Source organism: Acanthopagrus latus, chromosome 12 (assembly GCF_904848185.1).
Source record: "Acanthopagrus latus isolate v.2019 chromosome 12, fAcaLat1.1, whole genome shotgun sequence".
In the NCBI taxonomy this organism is placed as follows: domain Eukaryota; kingdom Metazoa; phylum Chordata; class Actinopteri; order Spariformes; family Sparidae; genus Acanthopagrus; species Acanthopagrus latus.
The window spans coordinates 7,971,676-7,996,065 of NC_051050.1; the positions used below are offsets into that span (position 1 = coordinate 7,971,676).

Consider the following 24,390-nt stretch of genomic DNA (forward strand, 5'->3'; position numbering starts at 1 on the left):
ACAGTGTCGGGAGAGGGGAGAGAGGTGGCGTGTGAGGCGGGCTCAATCTGAAAGAGATGGCAGAGTCAGTTCTAATAAAGCAAGCCTATTATGCACACGGGGAATAAAAGCAATAGGGGGCCGTTTCGACATCCTCCTGGGATACGAGTCAAACAGGAACTGTGGAAAACATTGGTGTTTTAACAGCCCACACAATCTGTTCCGCTGTCAAAAGTGTTGTCTATTAAAATTCCCTTAAATGCACATGGAACATTACACATGGGTATTGTTCTATATCAGCAGACTTCTGCGGTCTGTGTCTTGTTTTTTTTTTTTTTTTTTCTTCTTCTTCTCCTCTTCTCACCGTAAGCCTCTGAGGCACGCCGTTGTTCGCAAATTAGTTAAAGTTACATTCAGCAACCTGAGAAAAACAAATTGGCTGCACCCGGATATATACTGCACCCTGTGATCACCACCTCGCTCCCCCTCTCTCTCTCTCTCTCTCTGCCTGCAATATTTATGTGAAAGCGTCGCAGTCGCGCGATCCAAGATGCAGAAATGTGATTGATGTATCCGCGGGTGTAATCAATAGCCAGCACAAATTATCTGTACAGTTCCACGGCTCCCTCCATCTGTAAGGGAATGATGAAAGATTCCTCTGAAAACAAACAGTAAGTGTGCGCCCGCTCGCTCTCTCAGTCACACTCTTAGACACACACTCATACAATACCCATATGGGATCAGCAGATGCTTGGCAAGGAGCGAAATGGCTATGTTGGATAGCATATGCCATGCGATGCCTCTCAGCCACTCTATGTCAGGGAATTATTTCTGACAAATCCTGCGAAGATTACGGAAAAAGGCTCGAAATCTGAAATCGTGGCCGTCGCCTCGACTGCAGCGCACTAAGTTTTCCAAAATGCCCCGAGACTCCGTGTTTTAGCTCGAGTTCACCAGCGAGTGCAACGCGTCTGCGTGTAATTTTGAAAAAGTCGGTGAATTCGCTGAAGCGCTTCATACATTTTGGGAGCGAATTAAAGCATGGGCTACTTCTCTCCTGACACATTAATCTCATCTCGCTCTGATAATGGTAATAAAGTCCATACTTGATTATACTGCCTTGAGAAACACACATAAGTAGTGAACCCCCCCCCACCCCAACACACACACACACAACTGCCATACCACCTCCTCAAGGGGAAATCAATGTATCTTAATGACACATCATTAGTGGCTCTGTAAAGGGGAACGATTTTAATGGAAACAACTCTGTCTCACCTCAGAACGAGGAGTGATATCACGGGCAGCTGCTGGCCGCCTTTTTTCCGTGCTTTCCGATCGCGTTTGAAACAGAGCATCCACCACGCCACGCAGTCGTTCTCCACAGACAGGACGTGCTAAATTTGGCACTCGGGTGGTTGTTTACTGTAGCAGAGATGAGTTGTGTAATTCCATAGGGTTCATAGTGATTTTTTTTATTTGAACCTGTTGGAAGCAGGAGCGATGATTCAGGCTGAACCCTGCTCCGCTTTGGTTCGGGTAAAATACTGGAGTCTAAATTGAAATGCCTCCGGGATTGTACACACAACCATCGGCTCTTGAATGCTAATTTGCTCTGTACAGGCTGCCTTTCACCACTTATCTGCCTCTGCCATTGGGTGCAATGATGGCTTATGGGATGACTGAATATAAATACAGATAGAGATACGATTGAGTAAACGGCAAGTTGGTTTTCGCTTCAGTGCTGGACGGCAGTGTGTATTCATTGTAAACATACAGTGCAAATTACATTAATCCAAACAGCTAAGACCATGTAATGGGGTAATGAGTCCACACAGTGTGAACTTCCTTTACATCAGAATAGAACATGTTTTTTTGTGGTTAAAATAGAACTGAATTACACCACTTAAAGGTTAACTCCACCAATACTACACATTCAAGTGGGTTTACAGGTCTTTGGCAGTGCATATTTGGAAAAAAAAAAGATAAGTATAAAGCCATTTGTAGCTCCAGATGAAGCTGCATGTAATCTGATGAATTGCCTCTTGTTATAAGACTCAGTGGATAAGTTGCAGTATGGGTAGGGGTAGACTGATTATTGGCCATGGCTGATTAAAGGACTGATATTCAGCATTTTTCCAAGTATCGGTATCACTGCTTTTTGGCTCTGATGCAGCAGCCTCTCACATAATATCCCATCCACAACATGATCTGATTGGTAACATGCCACAATAAATAGCCCATGAACACTCAACAATCAGAATCTGCAAAGTAATTGTATTAAATAAATGTAGTGCAGAGGAAGTATAATAATATAATAGTATAATAAATCAGAGGTCTCAGCTGAAGTACCAGAAAATTGGACTTAAGAACACTACTTGAGTGAATTGAACTTTGAATGTTTATTCCGTCACAGGTTGATCAAAGTTTTGACACAGAGTTTAAGAGTTTAATTTGCACTGCACATGAATACTGGTCCCAATATTTATTTTCAGTCACCTTGACTTCTAACAATAGGTGTCGGTATCAGCCCAGAAAAAGCCATATAGTTTGAACTCTAATTGTGGCTAATGTAGGCCCAAAGTTTGAAATAGAGGAAGAATGCATGCGGTGATATGCCAGTGGACTGTTTTCACTGGGGATGCTATCTCTCGCTCTCTGAAACTTTTTTTTTTTTTTTTTTTTTTTTTTTTTTTAACAATTCTCAGTAAGAGGTAATTAAGATAATAGGAAAAAACAAAAAAATAATAAAATCCCCAGGTACCCTGGTTAGGCTGGTCTCCTGATTTAAGCTTTGATGTATTGAGTTTTGCAAGTATGATGTTTAGCCAGACTTATTCCATAAATGCAAATTACTTCACCAATACCAGATCTCACTCCAGACTAAATAGTATGTTGACAGCACTGCTTACATACATTTTAACATTAAGGACAACTATGCACTTATTACAACACTTTCAGATGTCACACCACCACTCCTGTCTCAAGTGAAACCATAGCAAAAGATGAAAATGTATTATCCTGACCACTTCTGCGCTGTTTGAACCAAAAATGCTTTCACTGGTGAAGTCATGTTGAGCCACACACAAGTCATGAACGTACTTCGAGCTCAAAACAAGTCATGCTGTACGCCTGATAACATTATTGTCACTGTCATGGGGAACAAATTGGTGTCAGACAAGCTGCTGTCCCTTTGGAACACCCACTAGAGATCTGACCATGAGATTCAGCACAAAAGTAGACAACATAAGAGGACTGGGGATACATTATGTCTGTTTTGGAAATAACAAAAACAAAAGCTAAGCTCATGAGAGGGAAAGTGTCATTAATGTATGTGACCACCTTGGGGACTGAAATGAAAGGGATGCATTACAACATTGCTTTAGGATTTGACTGTAGGCAGGGAGCTTTGAATATACGAAACAGATATGAAACCTGAAAGTCTGCAAGAAGAAAGGGCATAGTATATGTGGATAAATCTGACAAATGTGAATACTGACAAAGGGAAGGGACTTGGTATGTGAGGTGAACAAAGGAAGATGTGGAAATTGCAGTATGAGAAATATGAGTCTGAATCTAAGGGACTTATGATGTAGTGCAGTGGTAAGAATGATTTCTGAAAGGAAGCCTAACCATTCTGAAAGCTAAAACCAGCCCTGTAGAGTGACCCTCTTTTTTCAAGTTCTGGCCTCTCTGTATCAAGCTGAATGTACATTTTTAAAAAGTCTTCATTCCTCCAAGATATAGCAACAGTTTTGTATACTTTGTTTGACTTCCAAAGCTCAGTGTTATATTGGTTGGTTGGTTTTCTTTTCATCTGTTAATGTCTTTTTGGCAAAGGTGTCCTTCCCATCCTGATGCACACAAATCAATCTTTCGATTGAATAGGATCTAAAAAAGACAAAAGTTTGATTTTCAGGAGGACTGTGATTTGATTAAATCCATCCACATGTAGAACTGTGGGTACTTGACGCTTGCCTTGAGATACCTGTCCAGAAGTTGCAGAAAACTGCCAAGACCACTGGGTCTCATCTTTTTTGTGGGCAGTAATTCACATGAGTGTGTGTATGTGTGTGTGTTTGTGTGCATAAATGTATCCTGAAATTGTATCTCGTTTGTATCTTGCATGCATGGTTTATGAAAGGAAACTATTGATAATTGTTTTCAGAGTTTGCAATAAACTCATTTGCTTAACTTCCTTTTCCCTTTCTTGTGTTCCTCTCCACCTTCTCTTCCCATTCCTGTAGGCTCTGCTCTGCGGCGTCGCTGGCTAGTGGTCCAACTCCTGATGCAGGTGTGGTTGGCGGCAAATCCATCTTTGAGTGAGCGCCCATGCCCCAAGAGCTGTCGCTGTGATGGAAAAATTGTCTACTGTGAGTCAAGCGCCTTTCGCGATGTCCCCAAGAACCTCTCAGGAGGCTGTGAAGGCCTGTCTTTGCGGTACAACAGCCTCGCGAGTCTTCGTGCAGGCCAGTTTGTAGGCCTCAACCACCTCATTTGGCTCTACTTGGACCACAATTACATTGCCTCTGTGGATGCAATGGCCTTCCAGGGGGTACGCAGGCTCAAAGAGCTGATCCTGAGTTCCAACAAGATTACGTCGCTCCACAACACCACATTCCACCCTGTCCCTAATTTGCGCAATCTGGACCTGTCGTACAACAAACTGCAAGCCTTGCAGCCGGGGCAGTTCCAGGGCCTACGGAAGCTTCTCAGCCTCCACATACGCTCAAACTCTCTAAAAATTGTCCCAATGCGCCTGTTCCAAGATTGCAGAAATCTTGAATTCCTGGATCTGGGTTATAACCGTCTGCGCAGTATCACTCGGAATGCATTTTCAGGCCTAGTGAAGCTCACTGAGCTGCATCTGGAGCATAACCAGTTCTCAAAAATCAATTTCTCTCACTTTCCTCGTCTCTACAATCTGCGGGCACTCTACCTGCAGTGGAATCGCATTCGTTCAATGAACCAGGGCCTGACCTGGACTTGGGCCTCCATTCAGAAACTGGATCTGTCTGGGAATGATCTGATGGAAGTGGATGCTGTAGTTTACCAGTGCTTACCCAATCTTCAGACCCTCAATCTGGACTCCAACAAGTTGACCAATGTCTCCCAGGAAGTTGTTGATGCCTGGATCTCCTTGACGACGATTAGCTTAGCTGGAAATGTATGGGACTGTGGCCCTGCCATCTGTCCTCTGGTGGGCTGGCTGAGAAATTTCAGAGGGGCAAAGGAGACCACCATGATCTGCGCCTCCCCCAAGAAAGCCCAGGGGGAGAAAGTGATGGATGCAGTTGAAGCTTTTGGTGTTTGCCAATCAAACCCATCCACGACTCTCACTGTGAGTATCCCTCCGACCCCGTCCAGTGTCCCTGTGCAGACTGACCGTCGCCCAGCCATTCTGGCTTCACCTACTGGTTCTGGGAAGAGAGGAGAAGGATCTATTAGAGGCCCCACATTGTCAGTCGTTACACCACCCGTGGCACTTCCTCCAGAGCAAGACTTGGAGCCGGTGTCCTTCCATAAGATTGTGGCTGGAAGTGTTGCCCTTTTTCTATCCGTTGCGATGATCCTGTTGGTAATCTACGTGTCTTGGAAGCGCTATCCTAGCAGCGTGAAGCAGCTGCAGGAGCACTCGGCTGCAGCCCGCAAGCGTCGCAAGAAAGCTAGAGAGACGGAGCGCACCCTGAGCTCTCCGCTGCAGGAGTACTATGTGGACTACAAGCCCACCAATTCTGAGGCCATGGATGTGCTTGTCAATGGGACCGGACCCTGCACCTATACGATCTCAGGCTCCCGAGAATGCGAGGTATGACCCACACCACCGCCACTCGTCCTAAACAAAACTCTGTCCACAGCGAGACGACCAGAGGTAATTATTTACGCTGCTTTGAAAGATGATAAGTCTGCTACTTAATCACATAGCCTTACAAAGCAGGTTAGGTAAATAATGTGTTTCCACGGACTATTATTGGTTTAAGCAGAGGTGTTTTAGCATCAATTTGTGTATAACAAGATATCTCTTGTTTTGGGAAAGGGTGTTTGTATGTTCGCTTAAATCCAAATCTCTGTTGAGATGCAAATGTTTGTTTTGCCTCAGAAAAGTACGGAAATACAGATAAATGAGACTGATTACATTTCCTATTCTGCATAATCTCAAGCTTAAGCTATGCTGTTTGCGATCAGACGTTTGTGATTGTTTAGGTTTGCTTTTTTTTTTTTTTTTTTTCTTTTTGCTCGCATATCACAGGCTTTTGTGCTTTGTGTGTTTGCTCGACTGCTATTCAGTTTTTGATGAGCAGCACTGTGTGGGAAGAATAGCTGAATAGTGGGAAGATTTACTTCCGGACACTGGATGTGAATGCTAATAGAGACTCCTGTCACGGAAAAGAGCGTCCCCTGAGCTGATGAATTCATACTTTTCTTGACATAGGTATGAGTCAAGATAGTAGGAAAATATTTGATGCTCATAGTCCCCGAACAGCACACCCATTCTATTTGTTTTCCTTCCTTTGCACATTGACTTGCCGAAGTTACTCACTTGTTTACTCACCGGCTTAATTGATTTGTCACACCGAAATGTATACTTTCACTGGCCAGCCGCAATTTAACTCACACAAAGAAAGACTACAATATGCATTGTATGATGCAACCACACACACACTAACACACACACACACACAAAGGAAGTCTTGTTTGATAGTCCCGAAAGAAGTGGGAATCCTTTGAAATGTTTCGTACACAGGCAAGTGAATTTCTTCAAAACAGTATTTACAGACTAGAGCAATGTGGGAATAGCACTTTTTTTCCTCTCGCTTTCAGCTTCTGCAGTTTTGTGTACCTGACATACTGTACCATTCTTCGGTAAATCTTTTATTCCGCTGCTGAGTTTTTCAAGCTACAGCCGAGCAAGGCCTCTGTCTGAATGTGTTTCTCATCATTGATTCACTGGCCCTGTTACAACAGGGGGCAAAGGATGGGCTTAGCCCTCCTGAATGATCAGGTAGCCCACCCAGTGAATCTGTAACCCAAAAGGCATAAGACATATTTTGGTTAAGCTCTCTCTATATTTTCACATTACCAACCCACTCATGCTTGGTCTAGTTCCTAGATTTTCTCTGCATTTTCATGGCATGAATTTCTGGCAGGCCATCTCTGGAGGAATGACTGTATGCAGAGGTTTAAACAGTGAGGAGGAGGAGGAGGAGGAGGAGGAGTGCACGATCCTCCACATTCTTTTCCATTTCTGTTACTGGTCGTCTGGCTTTCCTGAAGGCAGGTCACCTGTTAATATGTAATACTTGCGGGTTGCTCACAGTGGTTCGACTGTAAAGAGGGACAGCAAATCACAGCTGCCATTTTGTTGTTGCTCGCCCTCCCCCACACAGGCTTTGAGTGCCTCCTTTTCAACCTAGGATGCTGCTTTACGCTTAGTGTGCATCTTTAAATGTAAAGTTCTATTGAAAGTGTCGCTGGACGGAAAGATGGGGAAGAAATAGAGGCTGACGTAGTGAATTATTTCCAGAGGCTGTACTTCATTCTATAGAACGCCGTCAATTTGAATTATTTGGTTTTCACATGACCTCGTTTTGACAAGTCTTTTGTGCCTTCAGCCCAGCACACCAGGCTGTCGGCAAGCCAACAAAATATTCTTATTTTTGTAGATCAAAACGTGATGCACAGTATGATGTCAAGCCAGCAATGTGCACAGAATACACAGAGGCAAGATACTGTATGATAACAGTCCAAAATCCAGTATGATGACATGACTATGCCCCAAGACTTAAAGAAATGCACAGACTCTTTGTGAAGTGCTAACAAAAATATCATCTTCACAGAGGTAGTAGTTGTTGTAAAGCTGTCTTGGACATCATACAGGAGTTCATGTTATTGTGTCTGGCCCCTTATGATTTAAGTGATTAGTGAATCTAATTGGCATGTAAATTTGCTAAATATGTAATAGGAGACAGCTGCTCACAGGAATCACACCAGTATAGACAAGGCATGATAATAATTGCATTAGAGGCGAAATTTACGAATAGGTTGTGAAGCCAGGAAATGGTATCCTCAATCAAAAAAGAAAAGATGTTAGATAGATATTGATCGAACTATTATATTGTTTGATAGCAGGGCTGGTTCTAATTATAGGCAATTTGTGACATAATTATTATGTTATACATATTCAAATCTAGTCTCTGGCCTTTTTAAGTGTCCTCTGAAAATAAGATTTTTTGAAAATTGCAGTTTTGTCTCGTATGGACAGCTGGATAATTAATGTGATCATTTTGTATTCTTTGAGTTGTCATTAGGCTCTGTTATTTTTATATAGTCCCAAATTATCTCACACCTGCGTGTTGGACCTATACATTAACATTTCCTGTCAGAAACCTTTTGATTAATTGTAGAGCAATTAATCTAAAGTTGTGGTTAGCAATATTGCATTAAGGCCATGTGAAATATCCAAATTGTCGGAGTTCTTCTTTTGTTTAATGAATCTAAAATGTATTACAACTAGAGAATAGCCAATATATTAGTTGGCCCACATATATTGATTTGTGGATTTTATTGGCAGATACTGGACTTTCACAGATATTATATGGTGGTATACAGTTATTGGTGTACATTTTGTCTCGTATGCCCCAACGTAAATGCAAAAGAAAAATATGCTTGGAGTAATTTATGTTCAATCAAATTCTCAGTGAAGTGAAAATACCTACCTAAATACCTTTCAGTATACACATTTCATTTAACTTTATTGTTGAAATATGAAATACCCACCTTTGTTAGTGCAATAAACAACATTTGAGAGATCTTTTTTAAAAGAAAAAAATGGTTTATATTGGCTGATATTTTGATATCTAAATTGTTAACTGTTGACATTACGAATTCTCTAACTAACAATGGATGGCTGCACTGCACTGAGGATCAGGAGGAATTAACAGCTCTAGAGAAGACGGGATACTGTCACACTGAGGGCTAACAAAAAAAGAAAAAAAAAAATCCTTTGCTTGCCTTCCAGTATGTTACATTACAAGGGATAAAATGGCTGATTGTCATTCCCAACACTCATTTTCAGTCCCGATGCCTCTCGCCAGAAGGATCAGACTATTGTCAGATTTGTACTGCATGGTCCAGGGAGGCCCTTTTCTGAGACCTTATCTATGAAAGGTATCATCCACTTCCACTCCAAGGGACCTCACGCAACATAGCCCACAGCATCTCCATCAGTGTGAGCTCCAAACAAGCCCACCATTTACCAATGAATTCACTGCATCTATCATTAGCCTTTTTATCTTGACTTGATTGAACTTGGCAATTTAGCTGACTCTTTCATCCTGTGAGCCAAATAGAGCAGGAATTAACCCTTGCTTAGGGGGGCCAAGGGCCAAATCAACATTACAGAGGCAGCGGGGTGTAACAAATCGGAAAACAAATGAAGGGGCTTGAAATATTTGTGATTATTCAACAAGCACTGGTATTAGGGAGAGTGTCAACAGAGAAGCAAGAAGAAGAGCAGCTTTCTTTTATAATTGAGGGCAAAACAAGAATAGATCTAGTGATTGAAGAGAGGTGATAAAAAGAGGGTAAGTGAGCATCTAATAAAGGCTAACGGTACAGAGGAAAAGACAAATAAAAGATCTTCACAGCACTGTGCAGCTCCTAATATAAAGTTTCAAATTATACAGCTGTGGTTCTCGTGCATAGCAATTTGAGCACCGATTCTGATATTCTCCACCTTCTTTTATAAGATTGGACAATGGGAGGGTAGTTGGCTGTAAACAAATATAAATCATTAGGGCTGCGACTAATCATCATTATGTCAGTTGTTTTCTTGGCCTATATAATGTCACAGCATGGAGAAAAAATGCCAATCAGTGTTTCTCGCAGTCCAAGGAGACGTCCTCAAACATCTTGTTTTATCCAAGACCCAAAGCTATTCAGTTTACTGTCTTAGAGGAGTGAAGAAACCAGAAAGTATTCACATTTAAGAAGCTGTTACTTAAACCAGTCAATCAAGCATCAAAGCAGTTGGTGGTTAAAGGTGCAAGAATCAAGAAGTTCAGAAGAAAACATTCCAAACTTGACTACAGCGAATGACAGAGAGTGAATAACAGTCCTGACATTCATGTGTTGTGTCGCAAAGGTAGTTAGCATGCTCACCTGCTAGCCCCAGCTTGTCTTGTGCACATGCTTGCAGCAGAAACACCAGCGTCCCCCAGCTTCTCACAGCTCCCAGTCCAGAATGCTAGCCGCACAGCTAACTGAGCTAAGTAGCCAACGACAGCTACACAATGATGCAGTTATTTTAGTGATATGCCACCCCCTGTTTGTTTTGAGTATAAATGTGACAGGTTGTCAGTTTTTACGTATTGCACCTTTAATTATTTGAAGGATAGTCCCTTAAGATGAATCATCTTGTTTTCAAGTGAGTCCTTAGTGTTACAGCTGACAACTAATCAAACAAGTGATTGATTGCAAGTTGCCAGCACATGCAGCTCTACAAATCAGGCCATTAACACATTTTTATCCTTAAACAGGTGAGATGTGGAGCCTTGACATCAAAATGTACAAGTGTGCATTAGTCACGTAACTACATGCACTTTGTCAAGTAAGGCAAATTAACTCCAAGACTGCAACTTCTCGCCTCTTTATAAAAAAGCGAGACAGCTCTCTTTTTTTCTGTGATTAGTCCATAAGAGAAGTCTGTCTAATTTTGTCCACTCTTAAGAGCTTCTTGGAAACACTGGAGTCTGTGTTTCTTGTGAGTGACATGCAGGCTCTCAGTGCAAAACAAAACGAACCACCAATCACAGTCATTCTCGATCATTCTATCCCCCCCCCCCCCCCAAAAAAAAAAAAAAGGCAGGGCCTCCTGTGGGTGTTTTGGTAAAATGCCTCTCCTCTACAAAATCACCCCAATCACTTTGGAAGGATTTGGAGATATATGTCATTACAGCAAAACTCAAATCCTGCAGTTTTTTCCTCCCACCCTTACCGAGCTGTGTTCCTAACAGGCTGTAAATCTAAATTAGAGTATATCTGAGGAAGCGAATCAAAGAGTATATCCTCAAAAGAGGAAGTAATGTGCATTTTGACAGGTGACTCCACAGTGATGCTGACATGTTTAATGTACTGTAACGGAGCGCGGTTGTGCTGTTTTAAAAGCCTTTGCACTAATGTGTTTAATGTTCAAAACTAAGCTATACTGAGGTCGAAACAGACATGTCTGTTCCATCCCTGCCTGGCAGCTATCTGCTCATCAACTCAGCGCACCTGTGGGGGATTGTTAATGTCATCAGCATTACATGCAGGCCCCAGGTTCCTATAGCCATAGCCATGTTTATAAAGCCATATTGCATCAATGTCATGCAAACATATGGAGTGAGCGGATGCCCAGCGCTCTGCTACTTCGCAGTTCTGTTTCCACGTCCTTCCTTTGCATCCCTGCACTCCCCTCCTCCTCCTCCTCCTCCTCCATTTTGTTCCTTCAGATATCCTTGAAAATGCTCTCTCTCCAGCCTTATCAGTCCCCCCCGTCTCATCTTAAAACATTGTCGAGGGGGGGACAGGAACTATCAGTCAGAAGTCCACAAATTCCTGAGTTCATCTCGGAACGCGCTCCGATCTAGTTTCTACATTTTGTTGCTCCCGCGCCGACATAAATCACCCGGCAGCGCGCAGCAGCACATGCTGCACTCTCCTCCACCTCGCAAGCCCTCGCCCGCCTCGCCTGTTTCTTCTCCCCTGAGTGAGATTTGCTTATTCTGGACATTTTTTTTTTTTTTCATTCAGATCTCATGCCATCACTATAACTCACACCGGACCTCTTCACATGATTGTTCCTTTTATCAGCCCCACCCAGACCCACCTGACATGAATGCGAGTTGGGCGGCCACTTTGGAGAATTGCCTGGAGATGGTGGCGGTCCTCGTTCTTCCAACCTTTATTTGAGGGAGGGCTGGAGGAAGGAGGACCGCACCCTCTTTCCTATCATTTCATTTCCATCATTCCTTTCATGTTTTCCCTCTCTGTCTGAGACACTTATGGTCTTTTCATGCATCAGAACATCACTTGGCACCTTGATCTATCTGATCTATTTTGGTAAGCACACCTCACGGGATCATATCAGGCGTTTCCTCTCATCCCCTTTCACTTTATACAATGTCCGCGTGTCCAGCAGCTCTATAATCACCCCCCCGACCTCTACCACCTCCTATCTGATTCCGCTCGTCTGTCGTACCCTGCCCCTCGCCGCTCAGGAAACGACTATTAAGCAGACTTTTGCCTTTTGCTTCAGACACAGAGTGGCTGAAATGTTGTCCTTTGATGCACATTTTGATCATATTCCAGGCCTGCCCTGCCAAACCGCCCAGCAGTGCTAAACCCTTAAATCACTCACCGCCACCTCGTCGCGCCCAACTCGGACAGCCTTATAATCGCCTCGCCCTCTTGACTCTACATCCACATCCCCTCTTTTCATAGCGCCGCTGACCTTTTCTCAAACTGGAGTCGTCCACTTTAGCATAATATCGCACTGCATACGGCTGCCTTTTAAGTAATTAATGATGTTCCTATTTTTAAGAAACCCCACTCATCTGATGCTCAAAAACTAGACAGGTTATGTGGCTCCGACTTCTCCTAAATGTACTTCCCTTTCACTCTTTTTTTTTTTTTTCTCTTCAGGATTAGTCTTGCAGAGCAGTGTTTGAGAAAAATCCACCTGCCCACCGACTTTAATACATTAATCATTCAAACTGCTGACCCGTGGCCTTGCATTAGCTCGTTTTCACTCCGACAAGAATATCACTCAAAAGAGGAAAAAAAAAAAAAAAAGGAAACTGCCAAGTGGCTATCTGCTGTGTTCAAACAAATTAATGTATTGATTAATCAGTTAGCTGGTCAGCAGAAAATTAATCAACAAGAATATTAACAATTGATCCAGTCATTCATCAAGCGAAGCCAGTAAACGCTAAACAAATGGCGGATTCCTCTTCTTACCTGCGGCTCACATGTCCCCTGCCTTGAATTTTAGTTTATTTTCTTTGCCATTTATAGATTTTCTGGATATTGATCCGCGATGCAAACAACAGTTAGTCGTAGCCCCGATGCTTCAGCTGACGCTCAGCTCCACTTTTATCTTGCACTGTGGCAGAATCAGAAATGAGCCGATCCTCACTAAAACACAGACAACAGTCATTAAAATAGAACAATAGGAGGTGCATGAGTGAACATGAATACATTTTCTCACATGTTCCACATGTGAGTAGGTACAGTAGATATGCGTGTATGGAAACTGTGTGTATGGAGAGAGGGAGGGAAGGAAGGGGGAACTCTGAAGTGAGGGGGGGCGAAGAGAGGCAGAAACAGGAGATGTCAGGACAGCTGGCCCGGGCATTCATATATGTCTGTTTCATTCTCCCTTTCTTTTGTCCTTGTGTCTGCTTTCGTTTATTGTGTTTTGATTTGTTTGTTTTCCCCCTTTTATTTATTCAGACCAACCCAGTGACTGGAATAAATGTTGGCAATGAACGTTTCTGCAAACGACAGATATTTTATGCAACTTTTAATTTGCCTATGTTTTCTGTTTCTTTTTTTTTTTTTATGTCAGTGCTTTACTTATAGTCCAGTTAGGTTCAGGCATGAAAAAAACAAACACACAAACAAACAAAAAAAACAAAAAACACTTGGTTATGAAAGGTCGTGTCTTAGCTTAGAAGATCTGAACACAGCTGGACATTGTCCCAAGGTCTCCTTGAAAATACTTGAAAAAAATGTACAGATGTTGAAACACAGTCTTGAACTGTGGTCACCAGCTTGGAGGCCTTGTCCGCCCCCTCCACCTCCCGATACGATAGTCAGGTCGTAAACAAGCAATGTGAGCGTGCCATGACACGCTATCTTAGAAATGTCGATATGGTGTGTACGGCATGTACAAATGTGAACATATCAGTGGTTTTCAGAAATGTTAATTGGCAACACTTTGTTCTTGGCGCCTCGGCTGCCCAGACCCGTGGGAGGTTTCTGGCCCGACGTGGCGGCTTTAAACGTCGTACTATTCTTTTTTTTTTTCTCCTCTCGTACATTGAGATGATATTTTAAAAGCACACAAGGCCAATTATCAGGAAGTGATTTTAAGTAGTTGAGCACAACCAATGGTGTTTTTTTTTTTTTTTTTTGTTTTTTTTCAGCGTGTACAGTGTTGATTTTCTCAGTTTTGTCTAGAGTTGGTTGGATGGCTTTATTTGTATGCTTTGAGGTTAGATTTCATACATTTATATTACTCAAAGGTTTTTTTTTGTCTTTTTTTTCTTTAAGATGCCAATAATTGGAGGTGAGAATAAAGTTGCAGTGTTTCCTTGCACTGTTGTACCAGCTGTCTCTGAAGGTGTGAGGCAGCTTCCCTTCTCTCCCTGTTTCTCCCCCCCTCATCCTTTCTCTCTACAGTCCAAGGTCACGGTGTCAGATTGTTAATTGCTCAGAAAAAATCAACACAAACACTGGGAGGCTAGCCAAGGGCAAGTAAGCTATCTGTAATTCAGTGGGGAGGCTGAACTTCTCGATGCTAGTGTCTTCAGTCGACAATTAGCCATGTGGGAGACTTCAAAACACGTACCGCGCGCGAGAGAACATCTCTCTCATCCGCTAATCCTGTCTGTTTCACACTCTGGTTCCGTGCCGCCGCTTTCCTGTACTGCCGTTTGATCCATGCTTAATGAGGGTGTTAGATCACCAATATAGCAATAGCATTACCTGGAAAAAGAGGCAACGAACTCCACTCTCTTCTCCTCCCTGTTTTTCACAATGCGGCCCCAGAGCAGTGTTAATGCTAAGCTTCCTGATGCACTGCCTCGCCTGTTATCGTCTCTCCAGGTCGGCGATTCTCGTCTTAAGATCCTTCCGAAATTTACATCTGATGCGGTTCGCACGTACTACGAAATTATCATTATTCCCCCTCTGCCATGGTCTGTCCACCTTCAAAGCACTTTTTCTCTTGCCCTTTTTTTTTTTTTTACTACCTCTTAGGTGCTTCCCTACTGACTGATTCAAGTGCAGCTGCTTTTACACATCTTATTCAATCCAGCCCACCCATATGGATGAGAAAGACATATTGTAACTGTGTGTGAATGGACAAAAAAAAAAAAAAAAAAAACTACTGCTGTTTCTTTAAAGTTTAGGTAAGCCCAGATTACTGATGCAGAACAACTGCTGAGACGGTTGTATAACGCTGGAGCCGCACACGACCCTCTTACCCAGGAGTGATCCGTGTCGGGCTGTCATCCCATTTTTTTTTTTTTTTCTCATTGAGTTATGGCAGCGGCATCGAAAATTGGGCCTCAACCAGCAGCCGGCCTTCCACTACATTTAAAACTCTCCCTGTTAGAGAAAGTGCGAGGGAGCGGTGCACCGAGCACATAGCGAACACCTTCATCCTGTCAAGTCTGCTCTCTCTATACGCTTCACTTTTTGGAATAACCTGCACGTACTGCAGGAGGTTTTCCCACCACGAATCCTCCCTTTTGATGAATGTTCTATAGGAGGGCTGGGAAATGCTCTTGTACGGGTATTAATATGAGACTTGTATTGACTTATGATACTGTTACATCAGGGTGTTTCATAAGTTTTGTCTCTTCCTGGCTTATAAAGCTGCGTTACAGTGAAGTGATGTCACTTTTTGAGCTCGCCAGTCTGTTCTACAACATGGCTGCAATACTGACATCGAAGTATTTGGTCAAAATTACTGGGATATTGAATTTTGTCCATTTAGCCCAGCCCCTATTATGGACCCTTTTCCCAGCAGGCAGTTTCACTTGTCGATGCAGGGAAAGTACTAGGTGCAACTAATAGCGTTAACGATGGCTACATTCCATTAAGCTTCCCAGGAAGTCATGTCAGCGAGTGAGCGTTCACAATAGCAGAGCCCAGGAGCTGGCTCACCTGAGCAGAATGCAGCCGTCATTAGTGTTTTAACATTCCACTTTTACTGCTTTTACAAGTCAAAACGTCTGACGTGAAAAGGCTCCATCGCGCATGGGTACAAAAGGACATTTTACGTATATTGTAAAAGCCTTTTATGACTGTTCCATGCAATTGAAAATCAAACTAATCTAAAAGCAATTGTGGGCTAAAAAATCTGACTGAGATCCGTTGAATGTAAAAAAAAATGGTTAAATCAAGCACTGACTTCATAATAACCATTATCAGTTAATAACAACGCCTTAGTTAATAGTTTTTTTTTTTTTTTTCTGTTAACAAACAGTGTTATGCCATATAAGCTGTGTTTTAAGCAATTGTAAAACTTTACTTTTAAGTTGCAATTTTATTAAACAGTTACTCAATATATGGTTTATAAAGCATTTACTTGTCAGTGAAAGGTTAAATAACTATTAACGCAAGTTTAATGACGTATGAATATACCATTTATTAGTCTTATGTCTCCACTGAACTTTTCTTTTAAATTCTAAAGCTCTCAGACAGATTTTTAGTTGATTTTAAAGGGGCACTATGTAGTTTTGGACAAATAGTTCATACTCAGCTAAATATACAAGCTGTTCTCAGAGGAAAAATAAGGTCCCCAATACACTGTTTGAAGCTGTGAAGGTGGCAGGGTCACCCTTCAGTCATGAAAACAAAGAGAGCTTGTTTGATTTTGAAATAAAGAAGATTTTTCTCTTCTGATTAAAATGTCTTCCCTCAAACTTCATAGTGCACCTTTAACCAGATTTTTTTTTTTTTTTTTTTTTTTTTTTTAAATGCGTGAAACATTAATGAAGTGTCATCTCTACTAGCAGCTAACATAAGTTGGTGTTGGCTCTTAAAAGTTCAAGTACGTATTAGGAGACATGTCAAAATGTCAAGATATACATTGTGTATTGCCATGTAGACAGTCATAGGCCATATCGCCCAGCCCTATTTGTTCCTTCCTTCTGTGTTGTGAAACAAGAAGAGATAAGATGTGTCATTCCATTACAGTAAACATTTCCTGTGAGACTATGAGAAGTTTATCAGTTTATCAGTTTTGTGTGTATGCTACCTTTACTTATTTGGTCATTCAGCAGTTCCAACAAATGAAGTATAGTATATTGAATGCCAGCTCTTCCTTTTGTGGAGAACTTCTTCTATTTCTCATCGTTGGTTGAAGGTGTCATGTGTGTAATATTGAATGTAATATTGTGTGGACTAGACAGAAGGTTGGAGGAAGTGAGAGTGGATCTAGCCCGCTGAAGCACCCCCTTCTTTCTCATTAACTTACGCGATCGTTTGCATTTAGGTTGGACAGCCTCACTATCACCTTTCCCATTAGTCACTAAATTCAAATAAGTGTAAATCAGTAGGTATGAGGGAAGAGTGTGAGTCATTCACGGATCTGCATCTGAATGCGCCGCTAAGTGGCTGTGGCAGTACATCTGTTCACATCTAAAGTGCAATAAAATGAAGAAGTAAAAAAGCGAGTGAGCCATCCCCGTGATGGGCGTTTTTAATCACTTTTTTTTTTTCTCTCTATCCAAGGAGCGTTCACTGTTGAATGAAGCACTTCTGCTGAAGTTGTGCAGGCTTGTTCACTCTTACCCGAAAACGATGTGCCGTTTAATGAATTGACAATGAGTCTAGTATAATTAGCCTGTCATCCTTGCATAGCGCCGCTGTCAGATGAAAATATTTTAGCCCTCCAAAGTCAATTTTATATTTCTGTTTAATAGGTTTCATGGGGCCTAGTGTCAAGAAACTTACTTGTGAAGGGAAGACCGCATCTTTCAAGGAACTTAAACTCTCCATTCATTACCGCTAGGAAGAGTTGCTATCTGATTCTATAGCCCGTTCCTAATTAACTAACTACTGTAATTAAGTGGAGCTCTCTCCAAAAAGAAAGGGTAGAGGCCTTGTCTCTGCACTTCTCTGTGGGTGGACAGAGTATTAGGAGTCAACAAGACCGCAGATCTGCGTCTCCAGAGGGATTTTCGGTTATCTGGCCTGTTTTTCTTTATCTCCTCTTAACTAAAGAATAAAGTACATGATCTTTCTGCTGACATCTATATTTCTTGGAGCGGTGCTCTCACATCCATTAATGAAAAAAGTCAGTCATTCTACAAGGTAAGGAATAGAGCAAATAGAGAGGAACATAGAAAAAAAAAAACATGGTGTCTGTATGGCAGGATTTGGTCCAGAAGTCCTGTCTGGACCTTCTTGTAAGGGATCGCTGCTGCATTCTGTCCTTGGCACACCCCGTCTGGTGTTTTCACCTAAGCCATTACATCTCTTCTCCGTGGGCGAGCACATACTGTGCATGATTGACATCTCCCTGAATCTCCTGCTGGAGTGCTTGCGCCTGCTATGATGTGAAAATGTACCTCTTTATCATTTCTATTCACAGACTTTAATGCGACCGTTCCCATATGCATTAGGTCACCAGCCTGCCCATACAATGAAACTGCCCCAAGACAGGGATGTAATGTCAACGGTCAGATGCAGGTAATAGACAGATATTAAGCGACGTGTGACAGCAATGGTGCAGTTTGTAGTCCGGCCGCGTTATACGAAAAATGGTGGTGGCGCGTTGCCGGAATAATGACATCGATGTCTCTAATGGCCAACTGTAAAAATTCAGTCAGAAATCACCTTGAACGAAGGTGACACATCAATAAGGATGAGTCCACTGATGATACTGCACAGCATACAGCATGCAGCATTCTTAAAAACTGAATCCATACATTGTTTTAATGTGTTCTCATTCTGAATATATTATGCATTTCCAATAACTATGAGGAAAGGCTTCCTCTTTCCCAGAGCTCCTGAGATGTTTGTACTCTTATTGGCACTGACAATGCTGTCCTGTTCAGCAGATTCAACAGGCAGAAGAGACAGAGCTACACTCGGGGGGGGGGGATGGGGGGCTGAAGTCGAGTAAGACAGGTAGGCAAGTGAACCTGGCAGAGAAGTGCGGCTCGACAGGACGAAACAGCCGACAGGCGGACAGGAGAAGCGGTTAGAAAGCCACAGAAATCAGGCATTCATCCAGGCCCGACAGCTAGATTGGCAGGCGTCCGTCCACAAAGACACACAGGGCTTTGTCCACGGACAGCTGTCCATCCTCTGATCGGTGATGGCTCAAAGCTTTTTTGAAGTAAGATAATAAGTCGACGAGGCAGGGCCCAGCAGAGTGGCATGTTTTCCTCAGTGGTCAGATCAAAACTGCTATGCGCCGAGGATGGTCTGTGTGTGTGTGTGTGTGTGTGTGTGTGTGTGTGTGTGTGTGTGTGTGTGTGTGTGTGTGTTGTCAGAGTTAAAGGGCGCTTGTGATCAAAATTGTGTCGAACCGGTTTGGCTCATTGTGTGACTTGGATTGAAAATTACAGCCGAGATGAAAACACAAGGGTTGCAAATGGGTTTACTGCTAGACTGTGTGATGAAGACTGAAGAAAGGAATCACCAGATAGACACAGTGTTCTTTTTCATTAAATTAATGATCACCTTTGGGTTTCCGACTGTTGACCAGACCACAGAACTAGAGTGCAACCAATACTGGATTTTTACTCTAATAGTGGTATTGTATATCTCTTTTATATACATAATTTGTTGTAGGCCAGTATTGGCGATAACATCAGCAAACGGATATCCACGAGTTCCCCGGGTGAAAGGATTATTAACTGAAACACTGGCAGCACTTTCAAGGCTTTACAGGCATAGCCTAAGAGGACTAAACTAAATGCTGATGTAGGTTAATATTCATGGATGGAGATTTCTGCAGCCAGAGAGCTCTGACCTGTAAAGACATGGTCATTCGATTTCTGGGGGTGTCCTGTGGTGTCTGTCACTGGGCCCTTTGTAGTGGATTGTTTGGGTCCTGTATGTCGAGGGGGCGAGGGGGGGCGATCTCCTCCATCAGACAGATGCTCAATCAGATTGGGATCTGGGGAACTTGCAGGCCGGGTCAACACCTTTAGGCTTTTTGTCGTGTTCCTCCAGCCGTTCCTGAGCAGTTTTAGTTGTCCTGCTGGGGGGGGGGGACTGTTGTTAAATGTTGTGGCTGAGCAGTTCATCCAAGGATCCCTAATGAAGAGCTTAAGAAAGAGGAGAGAGGACACTGGAAGTTTTGCTATTATTCAGGCAATTATTTGCATGGGTATCCCAGTGGTAACCAAAGTCCAGGCAACAAAGACAACAAAAAAAAGGAGACAAGGAGAATCCAAGTGAAACTATTAGCGTTACACGAAAACAGAGGAAAAACCATGCGCAGCAACTCGGGAAGACAGGGAACAAACGAGGACCGGGGGAACAGACGCGGGAGGACATCAGGACCATCGTGGGGAAACAGATGGACCAACAAAGAGTGAGGGAACAGCGCAAGCCTGAAAACACAGGCAGTGGTCGACTAATGAGACGCAGGCGCACACAGAGAACGAGGGTGGGAAAGCAAACAGTGCGAAGAAGTCCAAAGTAAAACATGACACACGAGGATAAACTTTCAACGTAGAACAGGAAATCACAACCAAAAAATCCAAACCATAGGGTGGGAATCAGCTGGGCTCAACCGTTCTAATTTCACCAAAGCCATTACCTTGGAATTGCAATTTTAACTCTGTTTTTGACATGGATTCAATTATTTGCCAATTAGTTCTAAAAACAATTACTGATTACTTAATAGAGGCAGAAATCATTTGCAGCACTGGTCACCGTACCATCATTACAACACTTAGAAGACGCTGTGTTGATGGCAATTAAGAGATCTTTTTTAAAAAGTAGTGTTATGAGGGCAGCATGATGACCACACGAGTATTCTGTCTACAAAAAAAAAAAAAAAAAAAAAAAAAGATTCATCTCTACTTAAAAAGAGGACGTTTCAGCTGCAATTACAGATAAACATGTCATTCTTATTTCTGACACTTGGAAATGTAACCAGTGTATCTCCACTTATTGCCTGTTTTGTCGGCAACGACAGAACTACAGGTCTGCTCTGAGCATCTTTCTTTCTCGTGAGCTTTTTCGGTGGGAGTTGGAGAAATTCAAATTGACACGCGCGATTAACCTCCCTCAGCTTCGTATCGCAATTCAAAGAAAATCGCGTTACATGCACACGGTTTAAATCAAAGGCCATCATGTGAGCGTGCCATCCTCGACATTTTCCGCGAGTTACGCCAGTCCGACAAGAATCGCAACGCGGCAGCGAAGGCAATCAGACATGAAGTTTCCATTGCTGCTGTGATGTGCTGCCAGTCTTTTATGCTGGATATATATAAAGAACTCACATGAAGGGGTGTGGGTGAGTGAAATATATTGATGCTGAAAATCTAATGAAATTTCCCATGCCTTTCAAGTTTGATCCTTCTCCGGTGCGTAGGTGTCGGAGCGGGCTGGCTGCATGTGCTGCATCCACTCATGCCTGCATAGAGAAAAAAATTTAAAAAATGTAACCTGTCCTCTCCCCGGGTAGGATATTCTTGGAGGGTTTCGCTCCGTCGTGTCTCCCGTTCCTCTTAAAGCCCTTTTTTTTTTTTTTTTTTCCCTCTGCCGTGTCAAGCACATATTATTTTTAGTTAATTACCTGTCTCTGTCAACCTCCAGCGTCCCACTCTGTGGCCTCGCCGCATCAGCCGGGATGCAGGTTGTCTTCCACTGCAGGAAAATGTACACCTCTCATGATTGATGACTTCTATTCGCCCACGGATTCACTTTGGTAGTCTCAGCCTCGCAGTCATGTCCTAGCTGCGAAGAACATAATATGAACACGTGCTCTAAGCACAAGTTCTGACTCGTGGTCAACTTTTTTTTTTTTTTTTTTTTTTGACATCCCAGGACGTCTGTGGAGGGAGAAGCTGAAGGGGAGGGCGAGTGCGGTGTCATGGCTCCACGATGCACGCACTCAAGCGATATCTGGCCTATGGCGTAACAAAATGTCACATATTTAGAGGCCATCTTTCACAGTAAAATATAATGGCCCCTCTTATCGATTGAATTAGCAAGGTGATAAAAGCTCTGTATTGACAAAAGTGACAATGGGTAGGTTGGGGATTGATCGTGCCATGAAGCTAGCGAGGCTACTTAGGGACCAGGACCCCTCTCCGCATTGATCGACCGCGTCTGGAAATGTTGAAAAAGATCACAGATAACGATGATCGTAAAAAGATTAAATGAGGAAGAGAGCGAAACCCACCTGAGCCCCGTGTCTGTTGTAAATCGTGAGATTTGTTGCATTGCATTTCAAACACTCGGGCATCTTTAAGAATTACATATATATATATATATATATATATATATATATATATATATATATATATATATATATATATATATATATATATGATACTAATTTAAAAAGGATCAAGTCACATCATTGCAAGTAATAATAATCACATTTCTGTCAAGCTCAAGATTTGATTGTTTTTTTCCAGGATACCAGTGTACATGTTTATGTTCAAGGCCAGCTCATTTGCTCTATATATAGTAATATGCATTATAACTGTTTGACTCGCTCACACCAAGGAGACACGGAGAGTCAAAGTAGCCCCCCCACCAGCTTGGAGCTTAAACTTTTTTTTTTTTTTTTTTTTTTTTTTTTTTTTTTTTTTACCCACTTACATCAGGCTTCCTCAAAATTTCCATTATTACATCATCCAAAACTGGAACGCTGGCTGAATATCTACACCAGAACAGCGTGTCTGACTTCAGTTTTTAGCCTTTAATTGCCTCCAGGTGCCAACTCCTGTAATATTGATAGGCTTTTACACAGAATGTGTTAGCAGCTCAAAATACATTTGAGGTGTGTGTCTGTGTGTATGTGCAGCCTATAAAGAACATTGCATATAGCAGATTTGTATTTTCCTCTTAAGTTCTGCCTGCTCCCAGTCTGCTGTTTGGCTTACGTCTGTAATGATTTGACTAAAGACTATTTCAGAATATGTTCCATGGAGACAAAGTACCAGGAATGAAAATGTGTGAAAAGGTACATTGCTTTTTGTGGCTCCAGGATGCCATGTAAACTCTCATTAATTGGCTCAAGGGGACGATTCTTGAGGTCAGCCGGTTCAAGCTGAAATGTAGAAGTTTGAAAAAGAAGACACTCTTTGTGGGGGCGAAGTTAGGATGAAGTGGGCTGCTAAGCGGACTCAGCTCACAATCTCCTCATGTCTGCCACTGACATATATAAATATGGAAGACTTGTCTCCAACTCCTCCCACTTTACAAAAAATAAAGCCAGATACACTGGTTACAAGCCCTGCCATATTGTCTAATGATGTCTTTAGGAGCTAGAGTCTGTGCAGTAGTGAGCAATGGCAAAGGAGCATTAGATAACTAACTAAAAAACACTTACAAGAAAAAATTACACTTGAACATATTTTGGCAAACTTAAATGTTTCTTTGTTTTTTGTTTTTTTTGGGAAAATCAACAGCGAGGCGTTTTGGATTCACTGCCATCGTCCATCTTTCTATATGCCAATGGTCCCTGCTTGAGGCTGCTTTAGCAGCTAATAACATCACAAACCCCAATTCTCCGTTCGAATGCTCGATACACGAGATGCATCATGGGCAATGTTGGTTTTGGCAAGGGTTCATTGATTTTGCATTAAATGTGTTTTCTTTTCCTTCCGCAGTGTCTGTCCTAAAGGGTTATGGTACCCTGGGCAGGGGGTGCCAGGTTTGTAAAACAGCCAGAGGTTCATCGTGTTTCGTAATACTGCAGTACATATTCCTTAAAACCCCTTCAGGAGCTGTCATGTCGCCCATCTGTATCGATGTCTGCTCGAGGCTAGCGGTGTGAGGCTACAGTATCTGCTAATGACAATCACTGGATCTCTGACAGTAGCAATGCATTATGGGTAATTCAGGCGCCACATTTTGACGAGGGTCCATTGCTTGCTGCCCCACCTTTTTTTTTTTTTCTTTTTTTTGCCTGGTTTGTGACACAGCCTGGAGGAGATCAGATATTTAGCAACACTGCAGTGCATTTTCCTTAAAAGCGAACATCTTTTATGCGATCCTGTATTTTGCGCAGTAGTTAGCCATGAATCATGCACCATCTGAGCTGTTTAGTCAGTTTGGAAAAGCAGAAAAAAACTGTTTTATTTAAGGACCGAACTCCAAATGCCTCCTGTTACTCTCATAATGACTCATGCTGTTAAAGACTAGTATGCCCTAAGGGCTGGAAAAGGGCGTTTTAAGTACTGTTTATTGTTAATGAATTTGAAAAGGAAACTAAAAATCATTCAGAACAAGCGTCTCCCAGGCTTTGTGAGTGTTGCACATCTGTCCCATCCTCTCCACAACTGTTTCAGATCATCGGATGTGAGGGTCTACCACGAAACCCTGTCTTGTGTTACTGCGAATGTCACGTTTCGGGGTTGTGGACTGTCGGATGGGAAAAAAATCGGATTAATCAGCGCTGAAAATAATGCTGGTTTGCGACCTAATTGCACTCAA

At 42.4% G+C, this 24,390-nt stretch overlaps 1 protein-coding gene across 2 annotated transcripts in view; it reads left to right on the forward strand.

The window, feature by feature from the left end:
- LOC119030540 (leucine-rich repeat transmembrane neuronal protein 4) overlaps positions 1-24,390 on the forward strand; it is a 122,667-nt gene that overhangs the window by 6,964 nt on the left and 91,313 nt on the right. Inside the window, exon 2 of one of the 2 annotated variants that reach the window (XR_005078319.1) lies at positions 4,227-5,851. Coding sequence is in view for 1 of the 2 variants with exons in the window: in XM_037118232.1 (XP_036974127.1) it covers positions 4,227-5,788 (1,562 nt within the window). In the remaining variant the exon portion in view is untranslated. The remainder of the gene's footprint in view (positions 1-4,226; positions 5,852-24,390) is intronic. The other variant, XM_037118232.1, reaches the window with a different exon arrangement.